The sequence below is a fragment of the Ambystoma mexicanum genome, chromosome 3q (genome assembly GCF_040938575.1).
Source record: "Ambystoma mexicanum isolate Mex_15411 chromosome 3q, UKY_AmexF1_1, whole genome shotgun sequence".
NCBI classification, from domain to species: domain Eukaryota; kingdom Metazoa; phylum Chordata; class Amphibia; order Caudata; family Ambystomatidae; genus Ambystoma; species Ambystoma mexicanum.
In genome coordinates, this window is record NC_090926.1 from 687499334 (window position 1) to 687523505 (window position 24172).

The window sequence follows — 24172 nt, forward strand, 5'->3', positions numbered from 1 at the left end:
TGTGTGTGCTGTCTGGCAGTAATGCATAAGACTGTGGCGAGCAAAGGAGCACTTACCACACATGTCTGTAAAACAATGCCATGCAAGACATAAAGACACATGAGACTATTATGAATTTTCCCAGAAAGCAAGAAAAAAGACAGAGCAAACCCTTTTTTTTATTCTTGCCACACAACAAGTCGAATGAAAGATGAGACAATTGTCTTGTTTATTTTTTCCACTATTTTTCTTCGTACAAAAACACCTGGTACATAACGAAGGATATTTTTTTTTAATTTGTATACAATGAGCAATTTTGTGAATTCATGTTTTACACATCAGATTTCTTTACACACCAGAATTACACACATCAGAAAGGACACATCAATGCAAGCTAGTGACCCCTTCTACGCCATGCCCATGGCTCAATTACAAGCCTACTCAGTATTACGATTTATAGACAGTGCCCCATAAACTCTGTTATTTACAAAAATGATCAGTCGACAAACAGTGATAAAACCATAACACAGACTCAAGGCCTGCTTTCCTGTATGTAGGAATACATGCAGGCAAAACAAGAGGGATAAATAAGTCATTATTCAATGGGGCTGACTGACTTAAGGTAGCGTATCTTCCAATACCTGCTGAATTTCAGGGGTTTTGTTGTGTTAAACTGCCATCTTCACTTCAACTAAAGATGTTCCACAGAATGTCAAGGGTTTTGTTGCAGTGACCTAATTTACCTTACAGTACTAAGGATTTTCATTGTGAGATCTTAATTGATGTCCTATGCAAAGTTATCCGTGTGTTTCTATGCTACCTATTTTGGTGCTCATCCCAATGTGGGTCTGTGGGCCACGGGATATGTCCTCTGGATATGACCAGGGCTACCTTTGCCAGGACATGACCTTTGACAATGCCCCCTGCCCTGCTTTGCCACCCAACGAGGAAGACGAAGTGTGACTGAACAAGGCTGAGGGTAAAGAAGAAGATAAGGAAGGTGCACCCACAGAACTGTGATGAGGATGCATATGATAAAATGTGAGGAGGATGCTCATAAGTGACTGTGCCGAGGAAGTGTGTAAGGGCCTCTGGCGAGGATGCAAGTAAGGAAATCTGACAGGAATGCATGTAAGGGATTGCGATGGAGATGCATGTGAGGGACGGTGACAGGAATGTGCATGAGGGACTGACAGGGATGGACATGAAGGACTGTGACTGGGATGCGCATAAGGGACTGTGACCGAGGCGCATGCAAGGGACTGTGTCATCGATGCGTTAAAAGGGCTGTGAAAGGGATGCATGCAAGGGACTACCATGGGGATACACATGAGGTACTATCATGGGGGATGCCAGCTAGGTATTGTAGCGGCAATGCACGTGAGGGGCTCTGAAGGGAGAATGTGTCAAGACACTGCGATGAGGGATGCTCGTGGGGGGTCTGTGATGGCGAATCATGTGAGGGGCTGTGACAGGAATGCATGCAAGAGAGTGTGACAGGGGATGCTCATGAGGAACAGTCACAGGGGATGTGCACAAGGGATTGTTATGGGGATGTGCCCGAAAGACTGTGATGGTGGATGCATGCGAGGGACTGTGACAGGGACCCACCCGCGGGACTGTGATGCGGGATTTGTGAAAGAGAGTAATGGTGCTCTAATGTGGTACCAGGACGAAGAAGAGGGAGACGGGGTAATGGAGTGCACATGGTGGACCAAAATGAGGAAGTGGAAGGTGGAGGTAATGGATTTCTTTTTTGTGTGTGAATTTGGTTTACATACATTAAACCTTTATACATACATAAAAGACAACATGCCTAGACTAAAAAAATAAATAGATTGATTGGAGTGTTACATTCATAAAATACTAGAATAATTCAATCATTTAAAATGACATTACAATTACAATGAATTACTAATGCTGCAACCTGATGAGGAAGAGGAAGGTAGGGGTAATTGGATCCCTGGACAAGGAAGAGGGGCTGCCGGCCCAAACAAGAGGGAGGTGGGGGTAATGGCTGACTGGGACAAGGAAGTTTGAGGTGAGGTTAATGGGTTATTGGGACCAGCTGGATTGAGGCGAGGACGAGGAGATAGGGGACCATGACAAGGAAAAGAGATGCTGGGTTATGGGGTACCAGGACAAGGAAGAGTTAGGTTGGTTAATCAAGTATTAATGGGGTACTTGGACAAGAAAAGTGAAGCGGTTATTTTGGATTGGGGTACAGGGACGAGGAACAGTGCGGGAGGTGTTTTGCGGAACTCGGACGAGGGAGTGTGAGTATGGTTAATGGGCACCGGTTTGAGGAAGATTGGGCAGGGGCAATGGGAGGGTGTGACGAGGAAGAGAAAGGATGGGGTAATGGGCCTGCCCATGACACGTCACTGCGTTCCACTGTAAGTAGCACCTTATGGTATCATAGATACAATTGTTTCTATTGTACAATAGATGAAATGTTATAAATTAAATGCCTGAACAGAATCTCATAGGCCTACATAATCTCTACATTGAATGGTCCAGTTTATTCTTTATTATGACACTTACAGATTGTGCAGCCTATTGATGTGAAAGTGCTTGCCTGATGAGACACAACCACACAAGCACCGAAGGCTTTATAACGACATGTCTTTTATAACTGTCGTTTTTGCGGCTCTGTGAAACACACCGGTTCCTGCCACGTTTCCTTCAGTCCTTCACTTATTTTTTATTTTAAATATAACATTGGCTGCAGCATTTTCGTTTTCTATGCTTTTCCAAAGCAATTACCATGAACATCAAACATGGCACTGGAATTTTGCATTTAAAAAAAGACTGCCTCAACTTCAAGCACTGCACCATGGGTGATATATACATGTATTCTTGGACAGAGGGTCAGCCCCCTTCTTCATCTGTCAACATTTTAACAAACTACTGGACGGATTTACACCAAACCACAAAAAGGAACTTCTGCATGATTTGTGCCCAACCTCTTAATTTGGCTCACATCTATCCAAGGTGACACTCTTTCTCTAATTGAAAATGAATGGGCTTGGTCCAGAAACCAGTTTTAATCTACACTTAATTATTTTTCAACTGTTGCACCAACTTGCCTCAAATTGTCCAGTTTGCCAGTATGGGGAGGCTGGTTGTAAACGAGGGTTATTTGCAGAAAGAAGGCAATCCACCCAGTTCTTAAACCCCTCTGATGACATCACCCTGTGCATGTCAATATGCCACGGAGACACTGTTCAGATGACCATGACAAACCCCTGTGCAAACATATGTAAAAAGTTAATTGCGCCATGTGAAGAGATCACTAGATACTTATTCTACATTAATATCCCTCCCTGGAGGATGGGAGAAGAATGAGGCCCATCCTGGGGTCATCGTATCAGCGAAACGTTTCATGGTAGAGGCTACCAAAGTCATGCAGCAGACATGTCTATGATACCCAATATTACACCATGAGGTGGCAAACCAATATCGCTTCGAAAAAGCCTCTTGGATCTCAATGGGGACTCAATGGATACACAGACTGATTGATTAAGGCTCTGACTTTTCAAGGGTATGCGTCAGAATAAAGACCACACTCATTTTGCCAGTAAATGCGACAGATATTGTGGAACTGTGATGGACATAGATCAACATTGTTTGATATATAGACTAGTGTTTAGGCAATTTGCTATGTTTTCAAAATGTAACTATGCCTGCATTCTAGAATACGTTCTGTTCACTGCAGCGGAAGTTGTCACACAGGAAGCCACTGTTGATATACACCTCTATGAAAATATGCATAGCTAGCAATCCTGCAGCAAAGGTTAACCCTTCAATTACTTGTTTTGACATTTATGAAATGTAACACTGAAAAGGGTTTGACGATTCTCTAAGCTACAAATCTTAGAACCATACCAAGTCAACACTCCTGGTTCTCAATGTCACATAAAGGGGTACCCTAGCTTTCCAGCTCCCTCTTCCTCCAAAAGGATTGTATTGTATTGTATTTGTTATTTATATAGCACCTTTTCCCCATTTGTATGCCTCAATGCGCTTTGATCATGATCATGATTTCATCATGAGGATTGGGCTGAATTAGATTGAAGGTATTTTGTTTTACAAAAACGATGACATAACACATAACATAGACCATAGTATTGCAACCATCACATTATAACTGAAAGACAACATAGACCATGAGTCATCACACTAATAACCAATCATGAGTCCAAATCTGACACTAGGAATGTGATATGTCAACTGCTGATTACTCACTCTTGTAATGCGCGAGACCATCTACTCTGGCACTAAAAAGCCCCCCCCCCGAGATACGACTGGCTGCCTTCTGCGTCATCCAGGGGCCAGACCCCCTCAACCAGTCGGCTCAGCACCCTGCACTTGCCTTCAGGCACCCTTCCCTGATCTGACTACTGAGTCAGGTCCTCACCCCTCTCCTCACACTACCTGACCCTCACCCTTTCCCCCATAGCATTTGCCCCCCAGCCCTCTCTAGCACTTACCCAGCCCCTGGCCCCCCTACCTCCTGCATCCCCCTTCGCCTCCCCACACCTTCCCCTCGCCCTTCCCCTCCCACTGCCCTCCCCATGATCCGAATGTCACAAGGCCTAGTGTGACCGTTTATTGTTGTGTTATCCTCCTCTGTTCCCTTCCCCCGTAGTCTTGTAGCGCCTGGAAACACTTTCTGCTGTATAGGCACCATACAAATGTTCAATAAATAAATGAAAATAAAAACAACGCAGAACATGTTAGTAAAAGCACATATACATACGCAGCCTTTCCATCCCACTCGCTTTCCCTCTCAATCTGTCTCTTTCTCTGTCTTGCGCACTTTCCTTTTCTCTTTCTATCTCTATCTTGCGTTCAGTGTTCTAAACAAAGGCACGCAAGTCGTTCATCTACTGTGTAACCGTGTTCATTTTGAAAATGCACCTTTTTTGGATCATGAAACGCTTTGCTGACTATTGACTTGCGGTACACAATGCGCTGCTTTTGACATATTTAAAAACAGAATGTAACACCCACGTGTTTGCTCTTCAAGGAGAAAGTATCCCAGTCACAAAGACGACGTTACCTCACGTGGAAGACACCGTGTCCTGGAAGGCGTACAGTGGAGAAGATTACAAAAGGCACATCCTCTTCTGTGGCACAAACATCATACAGAGCAGGGGGTCAGGACATGGCCCAGCAAAAGCAGTTGTTCTGCAAACCGGTGTGTTACCTACTGTTCAGTTTTATTTGCTTTATATAATTTTGCATTTGCTGTTGTTGACTGAATTCGTGAGCTCCTGATAAACACCCTTCACCTGATTGACACATTATTAATTAAATGCAGTCCTACGTATGAAAAACGAATCCTCCGACATGCCAGTACACCGATACAGAACTGCGTCAAGTCTCTGGAGTCACACGTGATACCCTTTTCATATCAATCCCAGAGCAAGTGAAACGATTAAAAGCGAGATATCCCTTGAGAGTAGAATCTCTCCTTCTTTTAACTGTCACCAACTTCACTCCAAATTCCCCGAAACCGTGTCAGCCATCCTATCTCAGGTGGCACGAGCATGTCGCACATGCACCTGTGACTGGCCACTGGTTACCTACCGATACAAAAAAAAAAAACTCACCACAACACCTTGTCATGACGACAAGTGACTGCACGGTTGGCACTGAAAATACCTCTCCAAGGTCCCCGAGCCCGACCAACAAACCAACCAGAAATAACAGTCTCTATTCTCTGAAACTTGATGTATACCCTTAAGGCTGACCTGATCGGTGTATCTTAGGCCCCTCTGCACAAAGGTTGCTGCCTACACTTTTGAATGTCCCTGAAGACTCAAGTCCTCATTACGACTTTAATAAGGGCAGGGGCGTTGCTAGGGGGGGGCTAAGGGGGCTATAGCCCCTGATCTTTTGGTTGTAGCCCCGGATAGAATCTCAGGAGCTACAGCCAAAAGACTAGCTAGCCCCCAGTCCCAACAGTTCCGACATCAGCTTAGCCACGGGTCTTTTCCAGACCTAGCAACTCCCCTGAATAAGGGCATGGCTGCCTCCAAAACCGTGTCCGGTTTCCCTGAATGGGGAATTACCGGGCCATTCCGAGTTTGGAGGGCCCGATAATTCCTCCCTCAGGAAACCCGGGCCCGGACCTTCCCCATTCCCATTTGATCCCTCATAGGGATCAATGGGAATGGGCGCGGGAGTTAACAACGGGCCGATTACGACCGGCCCATTGTTAGCTCCCTGGTCCCCTCGCGGGAGCCAGTAAGTATGTCTGGTAAAACCAGACGTCCACATCGGGTCCCGCGAGGGAACCTCGTATTATTGCAGAATGGGTTTAACGGGTCCGCCACCATTAGCGGCACCCGTTAACCCATTCCGCAATTCTTACAATTAGGCCCTCAGTGTTTTCACACTTACTAAGGCCCTGCCTACTCTTTTCACCTGGAACCTCACCTTACTCCAGATTCTTCTTCTCTAATACCAGCCATGTGTGCAATTCCTATTCATTATCATGGTCTCAGGAGGATCACTCCGGGGCAACGTGCTCGTCTTGGAAGTAAAACGACACGGAGCACCACAGGTTCGATCCCCGGGTCCGCGCTTAGAGACCTCTGGGTATTAAGTGTGTTATAAATAACCTATCATATCATATTAGACACCTAGGACTGTGCAAGTCCAGCTGCTAATTACTTCAGCTGTGAGGGATCCTGAACAACAAGGCATTGCCATCGCTTTGGTAACTGAGACCAAGGGCTGCATGATGGAATGCAACCTCCGCTGGTCATCTTTTGACACAAGGTCCCTCTCTGGGCCTGAGAGAGGAAAAGCAGAGCAGGCCTGTTGGACTTCTGGGGATTATACTTCTCAAACTCTTACGCCAAAGTAGCCAGGATTTCCAAATTACCAAAAGGTGCGTTCTGGGACATGTAGTTTGTACAATCCAATAGGGAAGTTCCATTGACATCCAAAGGGAATGTAAAGTCAGAAATATTAATGTATATACTTCAGGATGGAGCTCGGGCTAGTCCATAATGTTGCCCTTCTACTTCAAGTGGCAAAGCTGTGACACACTGTCCCTGTTTCAATCCCCTGTCTCCACTTTCCCATGCCTACTCTCATCCCAAGCACAAATCTGCTTGCTCCTCTCTCCACTATCTCACACACTCAATCCTCATCTTCCCCACCCATCTCCCTTAATCTACTCTCACAACTCCTCCTCAACCACTGCTCTCCTCACTGACCTCACCTTTCATTTCTAGAAAGCGCCCAATCCTGCAGCAACAAAACGTCTTTTCTCACTAATCACTTTGATTCCCATCAGCCCTAGCTCTGGGCAATGGCTGTCACTGAGACCTAGATTTCCCCCATGACAAAGCGACACTGCCACCCTGGCTGTCCCTTACACCAACTTTGCTTATTTCTCTCTTCAAAAAAGGTGGTGTTGGACACACCAACTGCCCCCTCTAACCATTATGTCTTCCTACTAGCTCTGTTAAACTCCTCTTTCCCACACCTCTTGCTATGCCCTCATCTACTGCCAACCTGGTACCCTGAAGCTACTGGGAGGATCCTGGTCCACAATGCCTACAATATACTTAAGATAGACTGAGCACATTTCGAGCCCCTCACACATCCAGACTTTACATACATATGTAATATACAGCAATCTCCACAAGTGGACCACATGCCTACATGCCATTCACATGCTGCACAATTATATTCCCATATTACGCAATTTCCTGGTCATTCGATCCTACGCAGACTGTGGTCCTGCTGTCCCTGGGTGGGACTTAACACATCTTAACTCGCACAAGGTTTTAGCACTTTGACACTACTATGGTGGTGAGATGTCAGAGTACACAAGAAACTAATAATAATAATGGGTGACCCCCAACCTCTCCAATATTGCTAAGGCCCACTTAGTTTCAATTTGACTCCACAATCAATAATTCACTCGTCAAACTAGATAGCCTTACCACCCACACCCACACCAAATGTAGCTCTCTGGATGTCACATTGTGTATTCCACCCTGCTCTGATCTTCTCTCACGAATGTCCCTTCCCCTTCTGACCACTAACTCACTAGCTTCGCCATATCTGTCCTCCTCCACCCTTGCTTACAGCTATACAGCTAAGTCAACATTTTGCTCCAGGTCCCCTCTCCTCCATTTGCTTAGCTCATTGAACTGGTCTTCATCAAATTCAACTCTGCACTGTCCACTCCCTCTAATGAACACTAATTTTTCCCATCCTTTACTTCCTCCCATCGGCACTCTCAAACATGCATAGACCCAGTAATCCATCTCTTGAAGACAACCATGCAATACTGTTTACGCCACTGGAGCAGGGACCGATCCTCTAATCGCACAGCGTACAAAGACTTTTTACTGATCCTGGCTGCTCTCAAAGTGCCAAATGCTCCTATTAACGAATCCTACGTCCCATCTCTGCTTGCACCCTACCAAAGAGTCAATGACCCACCACCCCATAAGAATTGTTCCATATCCACCTCTCCCTTCTCAGACTACTTGGCTACGTATCTCTCCTGCTCCCTTTCTCCTTCTACCCTCCTCTCATCTCTGTCAAACTTTCCCTCCACCTTGTCCACTGAATTTCAACACATACTTTGGAGTGCCAACCCATCCTGTGCTTTAATTGACCAATTTGCACCACACATCTTCATGAAATTTGTATCCGTTATTTCCGCTCACCTGTCCGCCCTAGTTAACTCTAGTTAAAAAACGGCCACAGTCATACCTCTTATAAAGAAACCTATTGCTCTCACCAGGCTGTACAATTTCATCAGTTGTACTCTTCAGAAATGAGGTAAAAACCTCTGGAAGCAACAGAATTAGCAGCCATATCCCCTTCATCTTCCCATCCAAGCCAACCGCATAATCCACTTTTATTTCTTTGGGCCCTCGGAACTATTGCATGGAAACTGTAATAATTTACTGCTGACCCTGGACTGTTAATGTTAAAGAGTTTTATATTTCGTCCCCTATGCCTGTCCTTGGTAAATGTTCCCCTTCTATCCACTTCATCATCCCGTCCTTACCCACGGCCATGTTCTTCAATGAATACACATTCAATACATCTGTAGCACTTCTAAGCCTCATGGATGAGCAATCAGGAAGCACAATTCAGTGGGTGGGAGTGTAACTTGCTGGAGGAGAAGAAGAACAAAAATGGACTCCACTCCTCAGGATGCAAAGCAACCACATTTGTGTCAGGCTCCTTACTAGAAATGATCTGCTTATCAGTACACTTCATGGCCCATGTTAAATCTTGTTATGTTGTCAATGTCTCTAAGAATGAGGGGATATGCTACATGTGCCCCTCATGACTGTTAATAAAAAAGGGGCAGTTGCCACACAGGAGTAGCACTTGGATGGTTACTTCATCCAGGATCCCAACTATTCGTTGTGGTGCATCCTCTCGCAATTGCCCAGGTCACACTAACTGGCAGCATAGGTGGAAGGCCTTCTACATGCCATGGTGATCTTCCAGGCATGAGGGTGTTGCGCTGTGCGCATGTTGGAAGGTGTATTCTGCTCCATCATCCCAACAGCTCCTGATCTTTGTAAATCCTCCACAGTTATGATCCAGCATGCATCACAGAGCTATACATTGGTGTGACAAATGCCCTGAGTGACTACATCGACACAAACGAGAAACCACCCACTCAGGGAGCATCAGGACAACAAAACCCCATCAGGTTCTGAGGCACAGGCTTATGGTCCAGGGCACTGGGTGCTAGTGAGACCTGTCTGCCTACATCACCACATCATCACAAGCTTGGTGGGTGCTGGTGTCAACTGTTCATTGCAGACAATGTAACCAGCTTGGGTCTCATTCTACATTATGTTGGACATTGAGGTAAAAGGGTATTTCCTAATCAACTTCTAGAGGCACACGATCCTGTCTGCCATCTCTACATCTCAGTAGTCTGGGAGGGGCTCTGTCAACCGTGACATAAAGATATTCCTTGCTTCGAGGGGTGCCAATTCCTGAATTTGATGTTGTGTGGGACACTGCTGCTTTGGGCCAGCTGAGGGAATATGTGGAGCGAATGCTTGGAGATGTTCTTCACAATGCCCATAGAGGATCGCGGGATCAAGTCCAAGCTCCTCTTATAAGCAGGGAAAGGGTGTTTCATAAAATATTAAGATGCTAAAACCAGCCTGGAAGTCTTATGATATGGCCAAAAAGGTGCTTATTATTGTACTCCCCTTGGCAGTTCAATATGAGAAAGTCCAAATACGGAAATCTCACCAAGATGCATATGAGCCCCCATATGGGGTCCAAGCATGCGAGCCTGAGAAAGCTAGCAATATCTGTCCCGTGCATTTTAGAGGTGAGATGCTCCCCTAAACTGACTGACTTGAGAGAAGGGCACATGGAAGCCACACTACAGTAAGTGGGGATTGAAGGATCTAAGTGCCTCTGCAGAGGTTCTTGTGCCGGAAAGGGGACGTGGATGACAACAATAGAGGTCGCAACAGGTAAAAGCGGATACATGAGATTGCTGTTACTATTGTGGTATGCGACCCTGCACGATGATTGTCTGATGTCAGGTCGTATTTGTGTGAGGAGTAATTGGACAAACCGCTTTGTGAAAGTATGCAAGGTATGTCTCCCAATATCTGGGCTGTCAAACCCATTGGTCGCTCAGCCAAATTAATTGAGAGTTGTAACCATAGCCAAGGAAGCAGTGGAGAAACCGCAACTCCAAGAAGATGATGGTGACAATGAATAATTCTTCTTTTTCTCGACCAATGGACGACAAAAGCCCTACTATCAAATTCAGAATTAATCATCTGACATTCCTAGCCTCATTAGCACAGGTTCACCAGTGAATGGTATGGCAGTTTTGGACACTGGTCCCAAACTTTCAAAACCAAAAGTGAAGATCTGCATGTATGATAGATCATTCACACCCGGGGAAGGGCGATTAACCAATCAGGTGGCTGTAACAGTGAGCAAGAATATACATTCTCTGCACGCTGTACATCGTACCAATGTTGCCTGTGAAAAGGGTGACGCAGCTAGTGCATGTGGGCCACCAAGTGTCTATGAAAACGAAATTTAGACTGAGGGAAAAAGTATGGTTCCCTGGTCTAGAAACAGCAGCGGACAAACTCATACCAATGTATTTGTGGTGAAAATCGACCGCTGCAAATAACCTGCAGTCAATATAGTCTTTCTGCCAAAGAGTTCAGCCAGGGAGAATTTGACTACATTTCCTGTTGGTAATAGATGTTTGCTCCTGTCACGCTGTAACACCAGTTCTACAGACAATCTTTGTGACCAATGCCCTACCAGTACCGCTAAAAAAATTGCTTAATGGATAATGGGGTGCATCACAAACCTATTGCATCCTTTTTGCCTTGAGTGAATGAGGAAGCTGAAAGATTCCCGAGGACCCTAATCAAAGTCTTCAGAACCCCTTTGAAAAACAGAAAGCAATGCAGGAAGTCCTCTGTGAGTTTTTCATGGCTTATCACATGACACTGCCCTCATCCAGAGAAGTTGCATCGACCAAGGAATTCTAGGATTGAAAGGTAAAGACAGTGCTTCAGTCATCCATCAAAGGATTTGACTGTTGTGGACATTGACAACGTTCTAGAGAGACAACAACCACATAACCAGAGAGAGAGAGAGAAAACATTGGTTGGACAGCCCCGGCAAAGAAGTGGTTAACAATGTCCTTGTGCAAAACGGACACTCATCCCACAAAATCTACCTGCCATATGGAGTCCAGCCATGGGATGTTGCTAAGAAGAAAGGCACCATGATTATTGCCAGCAATGGGCTACAATCGGTCACAAGGAAGTAATGTGGTCCTGGAAAATTTGACAAAATCATGACGAAAAACAGTCAGATGTGGTAGGTCCAAAAGATAGAGCAGAGGAGTGAATTGAAGACCAATAATACAATGAGTGTGTAGCAGCGAATGCACCTGGCATGGTGGGCAGTGATGTTGATGCTTGTCCAAGACAGTACCAGGAAGATCATTTTGAATCTAAAAGGTAGTCAGTAGGGGCCACATAGGGATTCCCCTCCAATTTCAAGACAATCTAAAGGACGACCAACTGAGATTGCGAATTTGACCAGACACATTATTATTGTTGTGTTATATTATTGGAGGGATATTGAGTGCCTGTCATATTTCCAATGTGACAGCACTAATGTAAGAGCCAAAGGGTGTGCTTAGCATGACTCTAGTGACTGTTTATAATAAAAGGACACTTGCCACTCTGGAGCAGCATTTGACCAGAACTACACCCATCGTTCCAACTCATTATTGAGGTTCCTCCACTTGCGATTGGCAACAGTCTCGTTCAGAGTTTTCTACAACCGTTTCAGTCCCCATCGACTCCCCTGCTGGGCCAAAACTGAAGGTGAGTCAAACTGAAAAGAAAAAGGAAAAGACGAGTTAGGGGTGTTTTATTTTCTTCATGCATGCTTGGGGCAATCTTAAGGAATGCGTGCAAAGGAGAAAGCAAGGAAAGCGCACAACTAACACACGCGCAAGAGTTAAGCTTACCATGGATAATTATGAACACACACAAAGAAAACAAAAAGGAAGGAGCAACTTGAGCCAGAGAAGGAGTAAAGTATTAGCATGGACCTTGGATACAAGAGCAAAGCAAAAACAGGGCAAGGTTCACAAGTTGGAGAGGCTCAGCTCTTTTATATGGAAGGATACGTTCAAACTTGCCCTTTGGAGACCCGAAGGATACACACAGAAACCTCACTTGCTCATCCAAACCAGTAGGGTGAATAGTAAAGGTAACAATTGGGTCTACCAACAACTCGTAAGATGGGAGTGACTCCAAACCATCACAAGAGATGCCAAGAACACAGCAGAAAGCATCCATCTCTGCCTCGACACATGGGGACTTGGGGGTTCATTGGGATGTGGGGGAAAACAAGGGAAAAACTCAGGTCAAACCTGTGACATTTCATGAAGGGACCTCTAATCCCCAGAACCAGAACAAACTAAATTCTTCAACTCATTGGTAATTATGACTAATGTACTTAGCGGCTCCCTTTGTATCTTTCTCCTTTCTCCTACCTCTGACCTCAAACAGCTTTTGGGCAGCGTGAGTGGTCTGTCTCAAATAAATAAGCAATAGCTGTATTTTGTGCTTTCCTTGCAGGAAGGTGTGGAGAGGTTGATGCTTTTCATCCAGATTGTTACCGGGTTAACTGTTTCCTGCTGGTAACGAGTTAGCCTTTCATGAAGTCTCTATTCCTTCCCTAATTTAGGGTTCAGCACAGCTAAAGGTGATCTGGTGCGGTCCATCCTCTACCCCAAGCCTGTAAATGTCAAGCTGCAACGTGACGCCTTCTGGTTCCTCCTGTGTCTTCTTGGAGTTGGCATTGTTGCGACAATCTATTCAATCGTGATCTACACCAGGGGTGGGGTAAGTACCAAGGCCCTCACAATCAGAGTGCAAAGAGAGGCTTATGACCAGGTTTCAGAATCCAAAACCTCCAGGGCGTGATCCCGGAACATATAATGCAAAAAGGGTCAAACAAAAGATTTTTTAATGTCAAAGATGGTTGTTCTTATTCCCTTTCAAGATGAATAGGTCTTGGAACACTTACGTGGTGCAATACCTTCGTATATTACTATCACTTAGCCCCAAAAATGAATCCCATCCCACAGAACAGGCATTAACAAGGGAGACGTGTGCACAATGTAGCTGGATTACACATTTAATAAGAATTAAAAAACAAGAGCCAAAATAATATGTATTGAATGCAATCTGGTCACCAATGGAAGAGCAACATACTGCTGGGCTGGGGGGCACTTCTAAAATGTCCTACGGCTGACAACATGGAGGGGACTCTAGCTGATGCCCTATGGGCTGCAGATTGAGCATTAGAAATAAACAGAGAAAAGGGCTTTACGCATGACAAGAGGTAAAAGCCATCTGGATATTAGTGCCACCAAGTACAATACGCCCCTGTGCTATTTAACATTCGGGGCCAGATCCCAAACTATTTTGGGGTTCTATTTTTTGTGGATGGTAGTGCATTCGAGTTTTGGAACATTTGACACCCTCTCACATGTCATGCATCTTTCACTGCTCTTATTTGACACGGATGTATTGTTGCAGAGGTTATTTTATATCATATAAACATAAGTCTCCCTTCACCCCAACACCACTTCACTGGTGGCAGAGGAGTGTACACTGCAGACCCCAGTACCTGACCCAGAGCCCGTGACCACCTTTATCTTCCCTTCAATCTACCTTCCTCTTCCCTTCTTCTAGTCTTACAAAAAAAAGAACAAATGAAGAAAGAGGGAAGGAGTAGAAGGGAGATGGGAACATGATAGATGGAGAAAAAGGGAGAAAAAAGCAACAATGATGTACAGAAGGGAAGAGAGGTGATGATGGAAAGGAGGGCATGGCAGGAAGTGGGTGGTGCAGTTACCATATCCAAATGAAAGATAATGGGGGTCATTCCGAGGTTGGAGGTAAGGGATTACCGGCGCCTGTAAGGGCACCGATGGTGGTAATCCCTTACCTCCTTATTCCGAGTTCCCTTTGCGGGTCCCTCTTTACCTCCTGCTTTTAGCAGGAGTAAATTACGGGACCCGCAAAGTGACCTTGGAGTAAATTACGGCACCGTAATTTACGGTGCCGTAATTACCTCCTAACCCATTCCCATTGAGCCCTATGGGGGCAGAAATGGGGATGGGGAAGGGCTATGGTGAATGGGGAATTACCGGTCCATCCAACCTTGGAATGGACCGGAAATTACTCCATTCACCATGCCGGTATTCCATGGAGTAAATAGCTCCATGGTTGCCAACCATGGAGCTATTTACTCCATGGTGTAGTCCTAACTCGGAATGAGGGCCAATGACACTGGGCATCATTATGGGGTTGCCAGCAACCTCCCATTACTTCCTACGTCGCCTGACATCCCAGTGTAACCGGGATATCAAAGCTGGCAGCGGTGCGTTTGTTTGTATTCCCATGGAGTCCTATATGACTCCATGAGAATGGGTACACAGAAGCACCGGCACAGTTGTTAATGGTGCCAGTGCATCAGTGAGAACCCTGCCATTAGGGGCCTGAACTACTGGCAGGTGAGGCCTGCTGGTTGTTCAGTGCCGCTACCGGCAGACTCAGAGTGACCCGTTCCAGAAATAAAGGTGCCGGTGTTGTTACAGGCACCTTTATTTCCGGACCGGGTCACTCGTAATGGGGCCCACTGTACGGAAAATGATAGCACATTTCCACCACATTGCACTAACCCTTGCTTAAACATGAGCAAACTAAGATCTCAAGTAGTGCAAAATTAGCACTGCCTAGATTTCTGTGTGGGCAAGAATGTATGTGATCCAAAAAGGTGCAAGTAGACAGAAAAGAAAGCGTACCAAGTAGCACTGTGATTTGTGCGGTTGATGTGATCCAGCCCATAAACCAAATAAAACAATAATTCGTTTTAACACAACAATCATAATTTTCCCTGTGCAGTGCATTTTATGGAATCTGGCACCAGAGTAAAGGCTAGGTGACATCTACGTGCAATACAGCATTTAACATGTAAAATCCTCGGTCAGTATTTAGGGAAAAACATCTGTTGAAAGAGTAAATGCTGTTCAAAACCTGACTCTGCATCTTTTAAGGTGCCGTTTCGACATCATGGGCCTCATTACGAGGTCGGCGGTAAGGGGTTAACGGCAACGGTAAGGTTGCCGTTGCCGTTAAGCCCTTACCGCCGCATTACGAGGTCCCTTAGCGGGTCCCGCTAAGGGACCAGGGAGCTAATAACGGGCCCGCTATTAGCTCCATCCCCATTCCCATCGAGCCCTATGGGGGCTCGAATGGGAATGATATGATATGATATGGCATTTGTAACGCGCCTATACACAAGTGTTTGTCTCGCAACAAATGGTTCTCAGAATGGGGACTTACCGGGTCCTCCAAGTTTGGAATGACCCAGTAAGTCCCTATTCGGAGAACCCGGACCCGGAATGCGGTAAGGGTGAAGCCATGGTGCTAGTAGCACCATGGCTACCTCCAACCTCGTAATGAGGCCCCATGTCCTTCGAGTGTCTAAGGGCCTCATTACACGGAAGGCGGTGAACCATGGCGCTATTAGCGCCATGGTTCATACCGGTAAAATACCGGCACCGCCTTGGTGGAAAGGGGAATTACCGCCCTATTCCAAGGTTGGCAGGGCGGTAATTCCCCCTTCCACCATTGCCCTTCCCCATTCCCATTTTTGCCCCATAGGGCCTGATGGGAATGGGGAAGGTGCTAATTACGGCACGGCAAAATTGCTGTACCGTAATTGGCTCCCTGGTCCCTTTGCGGGTTGGTTTTAACGCCTGCAAAAAGCAGGCGTTAAATTCCCCAACCCGCAAAGGGACCTCGTAGTACGGCGGTAAGGGTTAACGGTCACCGTTGCCATTAACGGTGACGGTTAACCCTTACCGCGGTCCGTGTAATGAGGCCCTAACTATTGTTGATAAGTCATTGGCTTTCAAATGCACAGAGTAAAGTTACAATTTAGGGTGTGGTTAATTTCGAAAAGTGCTCTTACACATATACATATCGCAAAACATAATGCATATCAAACCCGTACTTTGTGATGTTAAATGTACTCAAAATGTGGTCTGCTTATTTCATCAGAAATCCGCGGCTGAAACCATATTCATGGCGTTGCTAATGCTGAGTGTTGCGGTGCCACCAGCCCTCTTGGCCGCTTTATCCGTCGGAGCCGCGTATGCCCAACGGAGGCTGAAGAAAAAGGGAATCTTCTGCATCAGCCCTGAGAGGATCAACGTGTGCGGACAACTCAACCTCGTCTGCTTCGACAAAGTAAATGCCCCTTCTTCAGGCTTTTGCAGATCCTTCAGGTTCCGATGATATGGCTTCATTAATGAGAATGCGGTAGAACACCGTGTTGAGAATGGGGAGTGGGTTAGGACAGAGGAGCTAAGATGGGGAATCCTTAACATTGAATGGAATCTAATTGGACTAAACTAATGTAGTAATATGGTAATACAGCAGAACAGGCGGAGTGCTGCTAATTTACTATCTTTTCTGAAGCGTGCCCGAGAACCAACAGCTCTAGTAGGTGGGTACCCTATTCCATATCCTACTAAATGTCTAGACTTTTATAGAGACTTATGCTGTTGATTTGCCAGCCTCAGTGCATTTACAACTATCGAATATTTGTAACTATAATACAGGAGGACAGCTTGAGTTTCCCAGAACTCAACAATTTGGTGACGTGGGGAAATCCCATCCAACCAACCATACGTGGATTGGAAAGAAGGTACAAAGGCCACAGACTTGGGGGAAGGAATGATGTGGAAGGGGAAATAATGTTTTGTAATAGTTTGGGTGCATGAAGAACCATTAATGTGGACCACAGATCTGAATTGCAGAACTAAATGTATAGTCCAGCACTTGTGGCGTCAAATGGACCGTCATTGTGAGGCAGTTTAGCAGCAGCAGTTAGCTATTAACAATAAGTGTTTGTTACATGATGGGCACTAGATGTGTTCCAGTTGCCCAGTAAAGTTATGGGATATTTATTTACCTGAGATTACCTTTATATCTTTCCTATGGGGCAAACTCTCGAACAAGTAATTCAGGCAGTGTCAAGCCTGGAGGCCAGCTGTGGCCCAGTCAATAATAGACTGGGTGTAAGGTTAATGTGATTGGGTATCAAAAGGGCAAGCAAGACTACAATGGACCTGTTGACATATTCCAGCCTATGTTGCAAGCCTGGCACTCATAATTGTGGAAGGTTCACATGCTCAGAATATACCAGTGTTACTATCCTGATAGCCCGGCTCAATCTGGTGCAAAATGTTCCCCTAATGGGTTATGCAAGAATAAATAGGTGTGTGCTCGCACCCAAAGAGAAGAGATGTATCATAGCTTTAATAATGGAAGGGTAATGTCGTGACTTCACCTCGGGTCAGCAAAGGGTAGGATATTGCCAACATGACCCTGCCAGAAAAGATAAAAGACCTATAAACCTTTCTGGGCCTTAACTATTATTATGTATGGTGATTTAAACCACAATTATCCATTGGGCCTGCTTACTTAAGACATGCTGTCAAACAAAATACTGAATGTATTACAGTGGACGCAGTTGGCAATGCCAGTTTCCCAATATCTTAAGAGTGCACTATGTAATCTACCAGTATTGATAATTCTGGGCATAAATCAACCTTTTCTGCTAAAGATTGATGCATCAACTGTAGGATTGGGTGTTGTACTTCGTTAGGAACAAACCCATTTTACACATTGAACCAAAACTATTCTTCTAGCAGCTATGGTCTTCCACCCCCTAAAAGAAGTGCCTGACCATCAAGTTGGCCAACAAAAGCCCAAAGTTATTACTGGGCCAGCTGACAAGTCTCAGCTTTGCAAATCTTATGCAACATTACTCAGGCTATGGAGACATAATGTCACCAAACCCAGTAATGTGTGATGGGTTAGCAGCCCACCAAACGAAGGCTAGACGGGGCTGGTAACGACCTGGCGAGGGCCACTGAGAGTGCTTGTTACAAGCTCATTGACCCTCGCCGGGTACTTATTTCCTCTATGCATTTCCTAGAAATCATGTGCCGTGGCTTGTCACTTTTGAGTGCCAGATTTGGGTTCTCTGGTGTCTGTATTTTACCTCCTGGGTAGGAGTCGCCTTCTTCTGCTTGACCCTTAAGAAGGCAAAGCAACATGAACGGTACTCTCAACTCTCTTGACTCCATTTAGCACTAGAAGATACTTTCAGTCATGGGTCCTGGATTTTCTTGTCCTTTGTATTGCTTGCTTATTCTTTATGTAGCTATGGATGAAGAGTAAGGGTGTGCGATTTATTTTTTCTGCCAATGTAATTACTAGGCTTCACAACTAGGCAAAGTTGTGATTTTAAAAATGTGCAGCCTTTCCAACAAATGTATGGAGTTCAGGAAAAATTATTCATTTTTTGTAATACATTTTAGGATGAAAAGAATATGATAATCTCCCAGCACCCCACAGTGTGCATGCACATTCTTCCAGTCACGGAGACACAGTCAATCATCACTAAAGGCAGTCATGAGGGACAAACAGGAAGTGGAAGTGGTATGCTGACTACTCTTCATATCTCCACACCCCACAGTGTGCATGCACATTCTTCCAGTCACGGAGACACAGTCAATCATCACTAAAGGCAGTCATGAGGGACAAACAGGAAGTGGAAGTGGTATGCTGACTACTCTTCATATCGCCACACCCCACAGTGTGCATGCACATTCTTCCAGTCACGGAGACACAGTCAATCATCACTAAAGGCAGTCATGAGGGACAAACAGGAAGTGGAAGTGGTATGCTGACTACTCTTCATATCTCCACACCCCACAGTGTGCATGCACATTCTTCCAGTCACGGAGACACAGTCAATCATCACTAAAGGCAGTCATGAGGGACAAACAGGAAGTGGAAGTGGTATGCTGACTACTCTTCATATCGCCACACCCCACAGTGTGCACGCACATTCTTCCAGTCACGGAGACGCAGTCATGAGGGACAAACAGGAAGTGGAAGTGGTATGCTGACTACTCTTCATATCGCCACACCCCACAGTGTGCATGCACATTCTTTCAGTCACGGAGACACAGTCAATCATCACTAAAGGCAGTCATGAGGGACAAACAGGAAGTGGAAGTGGTATGCTGACTACTCTTCATATCTCCACACCCCACAGTGTGCATGCACATTCTTCCAGTCACGGAGACACAGTCAATCATCACTAAAGGCAGTCATGAGGGACAAACAGGAAGTGGAAGTGGTATGCTGACTACTCTTCATATCGCCACACCCCACAGTGTGCATGCACATTCTTCCAGTAACGGAGACACAGTCAATCATCACTAAAGGCAGTCATGAGGGACAAACAGGAAGTGGAAGTGGTATGCTGACTACTCTTCATATCTCCACACCCCACAGTGTGCATGCACATTCTTCCAGTCACGGAGACACAGTCAATCATCACTAAAGGCAGTCATGAGGGACAAACAGGAAGTGGAAGTGGTATGCTGACTACTCTTCATATCGCCACACCCCACAGTGTGCATGCACATTCTTCCAGTCACGGAGACACAGTCAATCATCACTAAAGGCAGTCATGAGAGAAAAACAGGAAGTGGAAGTGGTATGCTGACTACTTTTCATATCTCCACACCCCACAGTGTTCATGCACATTCTTCCAGTCACGGAGACACAGTCAATCATCACTAAAGGCAGTCATGAAGGACAAACAGGAAGTGGAAGTGGTATGCTGACTACTCTTCATATCGCCACACCCCACAGTGTGCATGCACATTCTTCCAGTCACGGAGACACAGTCAATCATCACTAAAGGCAGTCATGAGGGACAAACAGGAAGTGGAAGTGGTATGCTGACTACTCTTCATATCGCCACACCCCACAGTGTGCATCCACATTCTTCCAGTCACGGAGACACAGTCAATCATCACTAAAGGCAGTCATGAGAGAAAAACAGGAAGTGGAAGTGGTATGCTGACTACTTTTCATATCTCCACACCCCACAGTGTGCATGCACATTCTTCCAGTCACGGAGACACAGTCAATCATCACTAAAGGCAGTCATGAGGGACAAACAGGAAGTGGAAGTGGTATGCTGACTACTCTTCATATCTCCACACCCCACAGTGTGCATGCACATTCTTCCAGTCACGGAGACACAGTCAATCCTCACTAAAGGCAGTCATGAGAGAAAAACAGGAAGTAGAAGTGGTATGCTGACTACTCTTCATATCTCCACACCCCACAGTGTGCATGCACATTCTTCCAGTCACGGAGACACAGTCAATCATCACTAAAGGCAGTCATGAGAGAAAAACAGGAAGTGGTAGTGGTATGCTGACTACTCTTCATATCTCCACACCCCACAGTGTGCATGCACATTCTTCCAGTCACGGAGACACAGTCAATCATCACTAAAGGCAGTCATGAGAGAAAAACAGGAAGTGGAAGTGGTATGCTGACTACTCTTCATATCTCCACACCCCACAGTGTGCATGCACATTCTTCCAGTCACGGAGACACAGTCAATCATCACTAAAGGCAGTCATGAGAGAAAAACAGGAAGTGGAAGTGGTATGCTGACTACTCTTCATATCTCCACACCCTACAGTGTGCATGCACATTCTTCCAGTCACGGAGACACAGTCAATCATCACTAAAGGCAGTCATGAGAGAAAAACAGGAAGTGGAAGTGGTATGCTGACTACTCTTCATATCTCCACACCCCACAGTGTGCATGCACATTCTTCCAGTCACGGAGACACAGTCAATCATCACTAAAGGCAGTCAGAGAGAAAAACAGGAAGTGGTATGCTGACTACTCTTCATATCTCCACACCCCACAGTGTGCATGCACATTCTTCCAGTCACGGAGACACAGTCAATCATCACTAAAGGCAGTCATGAGAGAAAAACAGGAAGTGGAAGTGGTATGCTGACTACTCTTCATATCTCCACACCCCACAGTGTGCATGCACATTCTTCCAGTCACGGAGACACAGTCAATCATCACTAAAGGCAGTCATGAGAGAAAAACAGGAAGTGGAAGTGGTATGCTGACTTCTCTTCATATCTCCACACCCCACAGTGTGCATGCACATTCTTCCAGTCACGGAGACACAGTCAATCATCACAAAAGGCAGTCATGAGAGAAAAACAAGAAGTGGAAGTGGTATGCTGACTACTCTTCATATCTCCACACCCCACAGTGTGCATGCACATTCTTCCAGTCACGGAGACACAGTCAATCATCACTAAAGGCAGTCATGAGAGAAAAACAGGAAGTGGAAGTGGTATGCTGACTACTCTTTATATCTCCGCACCCCACAGTGTGCATGCACATTCTTCCAGTCACGGAGACACAGTCAATCATCACTAAAGGCAGTCATGAGGGACAAACAGGAAGTGGAAGTGGTATGCTGACTACTCTTCATATCTCCGCACCCCACAGTGTGCATGCACATTCTTCCAGTCACGGAGACACAGTCAATCATCACTAAAGGCAGTCAGGAGAGAAAAACAGGAAGTGGAAGTTGTATGCTGACTACTCTTCATATCGCCACACCCTACAGTGTGCATGCACATTCTTCCAGTCACGGAGACATATTCAATCATCACTAAACGCAGTCATGAGAGAAAAACAGGATGTGGAAGTGGTATGCTGACTACTCTTCATATCGCCACACCCCACAGTGTGCATGCACATTCTTCCAGTCACGGAGAAACAGTCAATCATCACTAAAGGCAGTCATGAGAGAAAAACAGGAAGTGGAAGTGGTATACTGACTACTCTTCATATCGCCACACCCCACAGTGTGCATGCACATTCTTCCAGTCACGGAGACACAGTCAATCATCAGTAAAGGCAGTCATGAGAGAAAAACAGGAAGTGGAAGTGGTATATTGACTACTCTTCATATCGCCACACCCCACAGTGTGCATGCACATTCTTCCAGTCACGGAGACACAGTCAATCATCAGTAAAGGCAGTCATGAGAGAAAAACAGGAAGTGGAAGTGGTATATTGACTACTCTTCATATCGCCACACCCCACAGTGTGCATGCACATTCTTCCAGTCACGGAGACACAGTCAATCATCACTAAAGGCAGTCATGAGAGAAAAACAGGAAGTGGAAGTGGTATACTGACTACTATTCATATCTCCACACCCCACAGTGTGCATGCACATTCTTCCAGTCACAGAGACATATTCAATCATCACTAAAGGCAGTCATGAGAGAAAAACAGGAAGTGGAAGTGGTATACTGACTACTCTTCATATCTCCACACCCGCTTCTTTGGTTGGACGGTTATAAGTAAGAGGAATTCGTTTCTCAGTTACAGCTGTTAGAGAAAGGGGAAAATGCAGCACCTCCATAGCACCGTTTATCATGCAAATAATCGCATATGCCTAATAAATGTCAACAAAACCAGATTTGCGGGAATTTAAAGGTGCCTGCGAAAAACTTTCCAATTTCTCGAAGTTTGTAAAGTTTTACGGTAAACATCACAAAATATGCTAAGACAAAGGGGCTCATTACAAATTTTGTGGTATCCTGGTAAATCTGTTGAGATACCACCAATCTGTATTACCGTTACCACTACCTGGTTCGGCTGTATTACCGCCAGTTTACAAGTGGCGGTAGGCATTGTTAGTCCCCATTAATTGGAGTCCATTGGACTCCATGGGGGATTTTTGATTGAGTTCGGCAGACATTTGGCAGAAAACTGGTGGCTTTACCCCCAGCTCATAGCTGGAGGTGAATCCTCCTACATACCGCCAGAGTTATAGTTGGGCAGTGCAATAATGCAGTGTTATATGGTAATACCGCTGCATTTTACCTGTACAGCCCAACTTGTAATGAGTCCCAAAGTAACTGTGCACTGTCCTAACGAAGACCCTTCATTAAGGGATAATCCCAGATCTGGGAATTCTAAATGTGGGATGTTAGTCTTTTAGATGCATGCTCACGTCCCAGAATGCCTCATAATAACCAAAGCATTTCTAATTGTTGGTGCAGGGCTGCGTGAAAACAGGTGGAGCCATCACGTTTATTTATGGGGGAATTAAAAAAACAATTTACAGCAATAATGAGGGTAATATACTAGTCCTCCCTCAAGAAAGTAATATCAGATTTATTGTCTCCATTTTATGAATATAGTGTCATGACACCAATCAGTCCATCTTTGTGTATGCTATGTAGATGAGGATAGCATATGTGCCGGCTCCAACCCATAAAGCAGCTTGGCCCCACCGTTTTAATTTCTTTATAGAATGGTCATAAGCAGTGCGACAGACAGTGATATTGTCTTCTTTGTTTCCCCACAGACAGGCACATTGACCGAAGATGGACAGGATCTATGGGGGCTCATTCCATCCAGAGAAAACCGGTATGTTTGTCAGCGCATAAAATACTCTGTTCTTCTTTGCTTAAGGGGATCAATTCAATGGTCCCCAGAGAATTTGAAGTTTATTGGTCAGAAATATAAACCTCTGGCTCCAAACCTCTGGCTGCAGAAATGTGTTGACATGCAGTTAAAGCAGAACATCTGAGTATTTTATTTGTGATTTTAGGGTATCGTTTGGGATATCATTTTGCAGACATCTCTTATAACTGAT

At 45.3% G+C, this 24172-nt stretch overlaps 1 protein-coding gene across 1 annotated transcript in view; it reads left to right on the plus strand.

Annotated features, from left to right (window-relative positions):
- Positions 1 to 24172, plus strand: part of LOC138448004 (probable cation-transporting ATPase 13A5) — a 512982-nt gene that overhangs the window by 213476 nt on the left and 275334 nt on the right. The window contains exons 10-13 of the mRNA XM_069604536.1: positions 5012 to 5182; positions 13249 to 13406; positions 16638 to 16826; positions 23882 to 23943. Of these exons, the coding sequence (XP_069460637.1) occupies positions 5012 to 5182; positions 13249 to 13406; positions 16638 to 16826; positions 23882 to 23943 (580 nt within the window). The remainder of the gene's footprint in view (positions 1 to 5011; positions 5183 to 13248; positions 13407 to 16637; positions 16827 to 23881; positions 23944 to 24172) is intronic.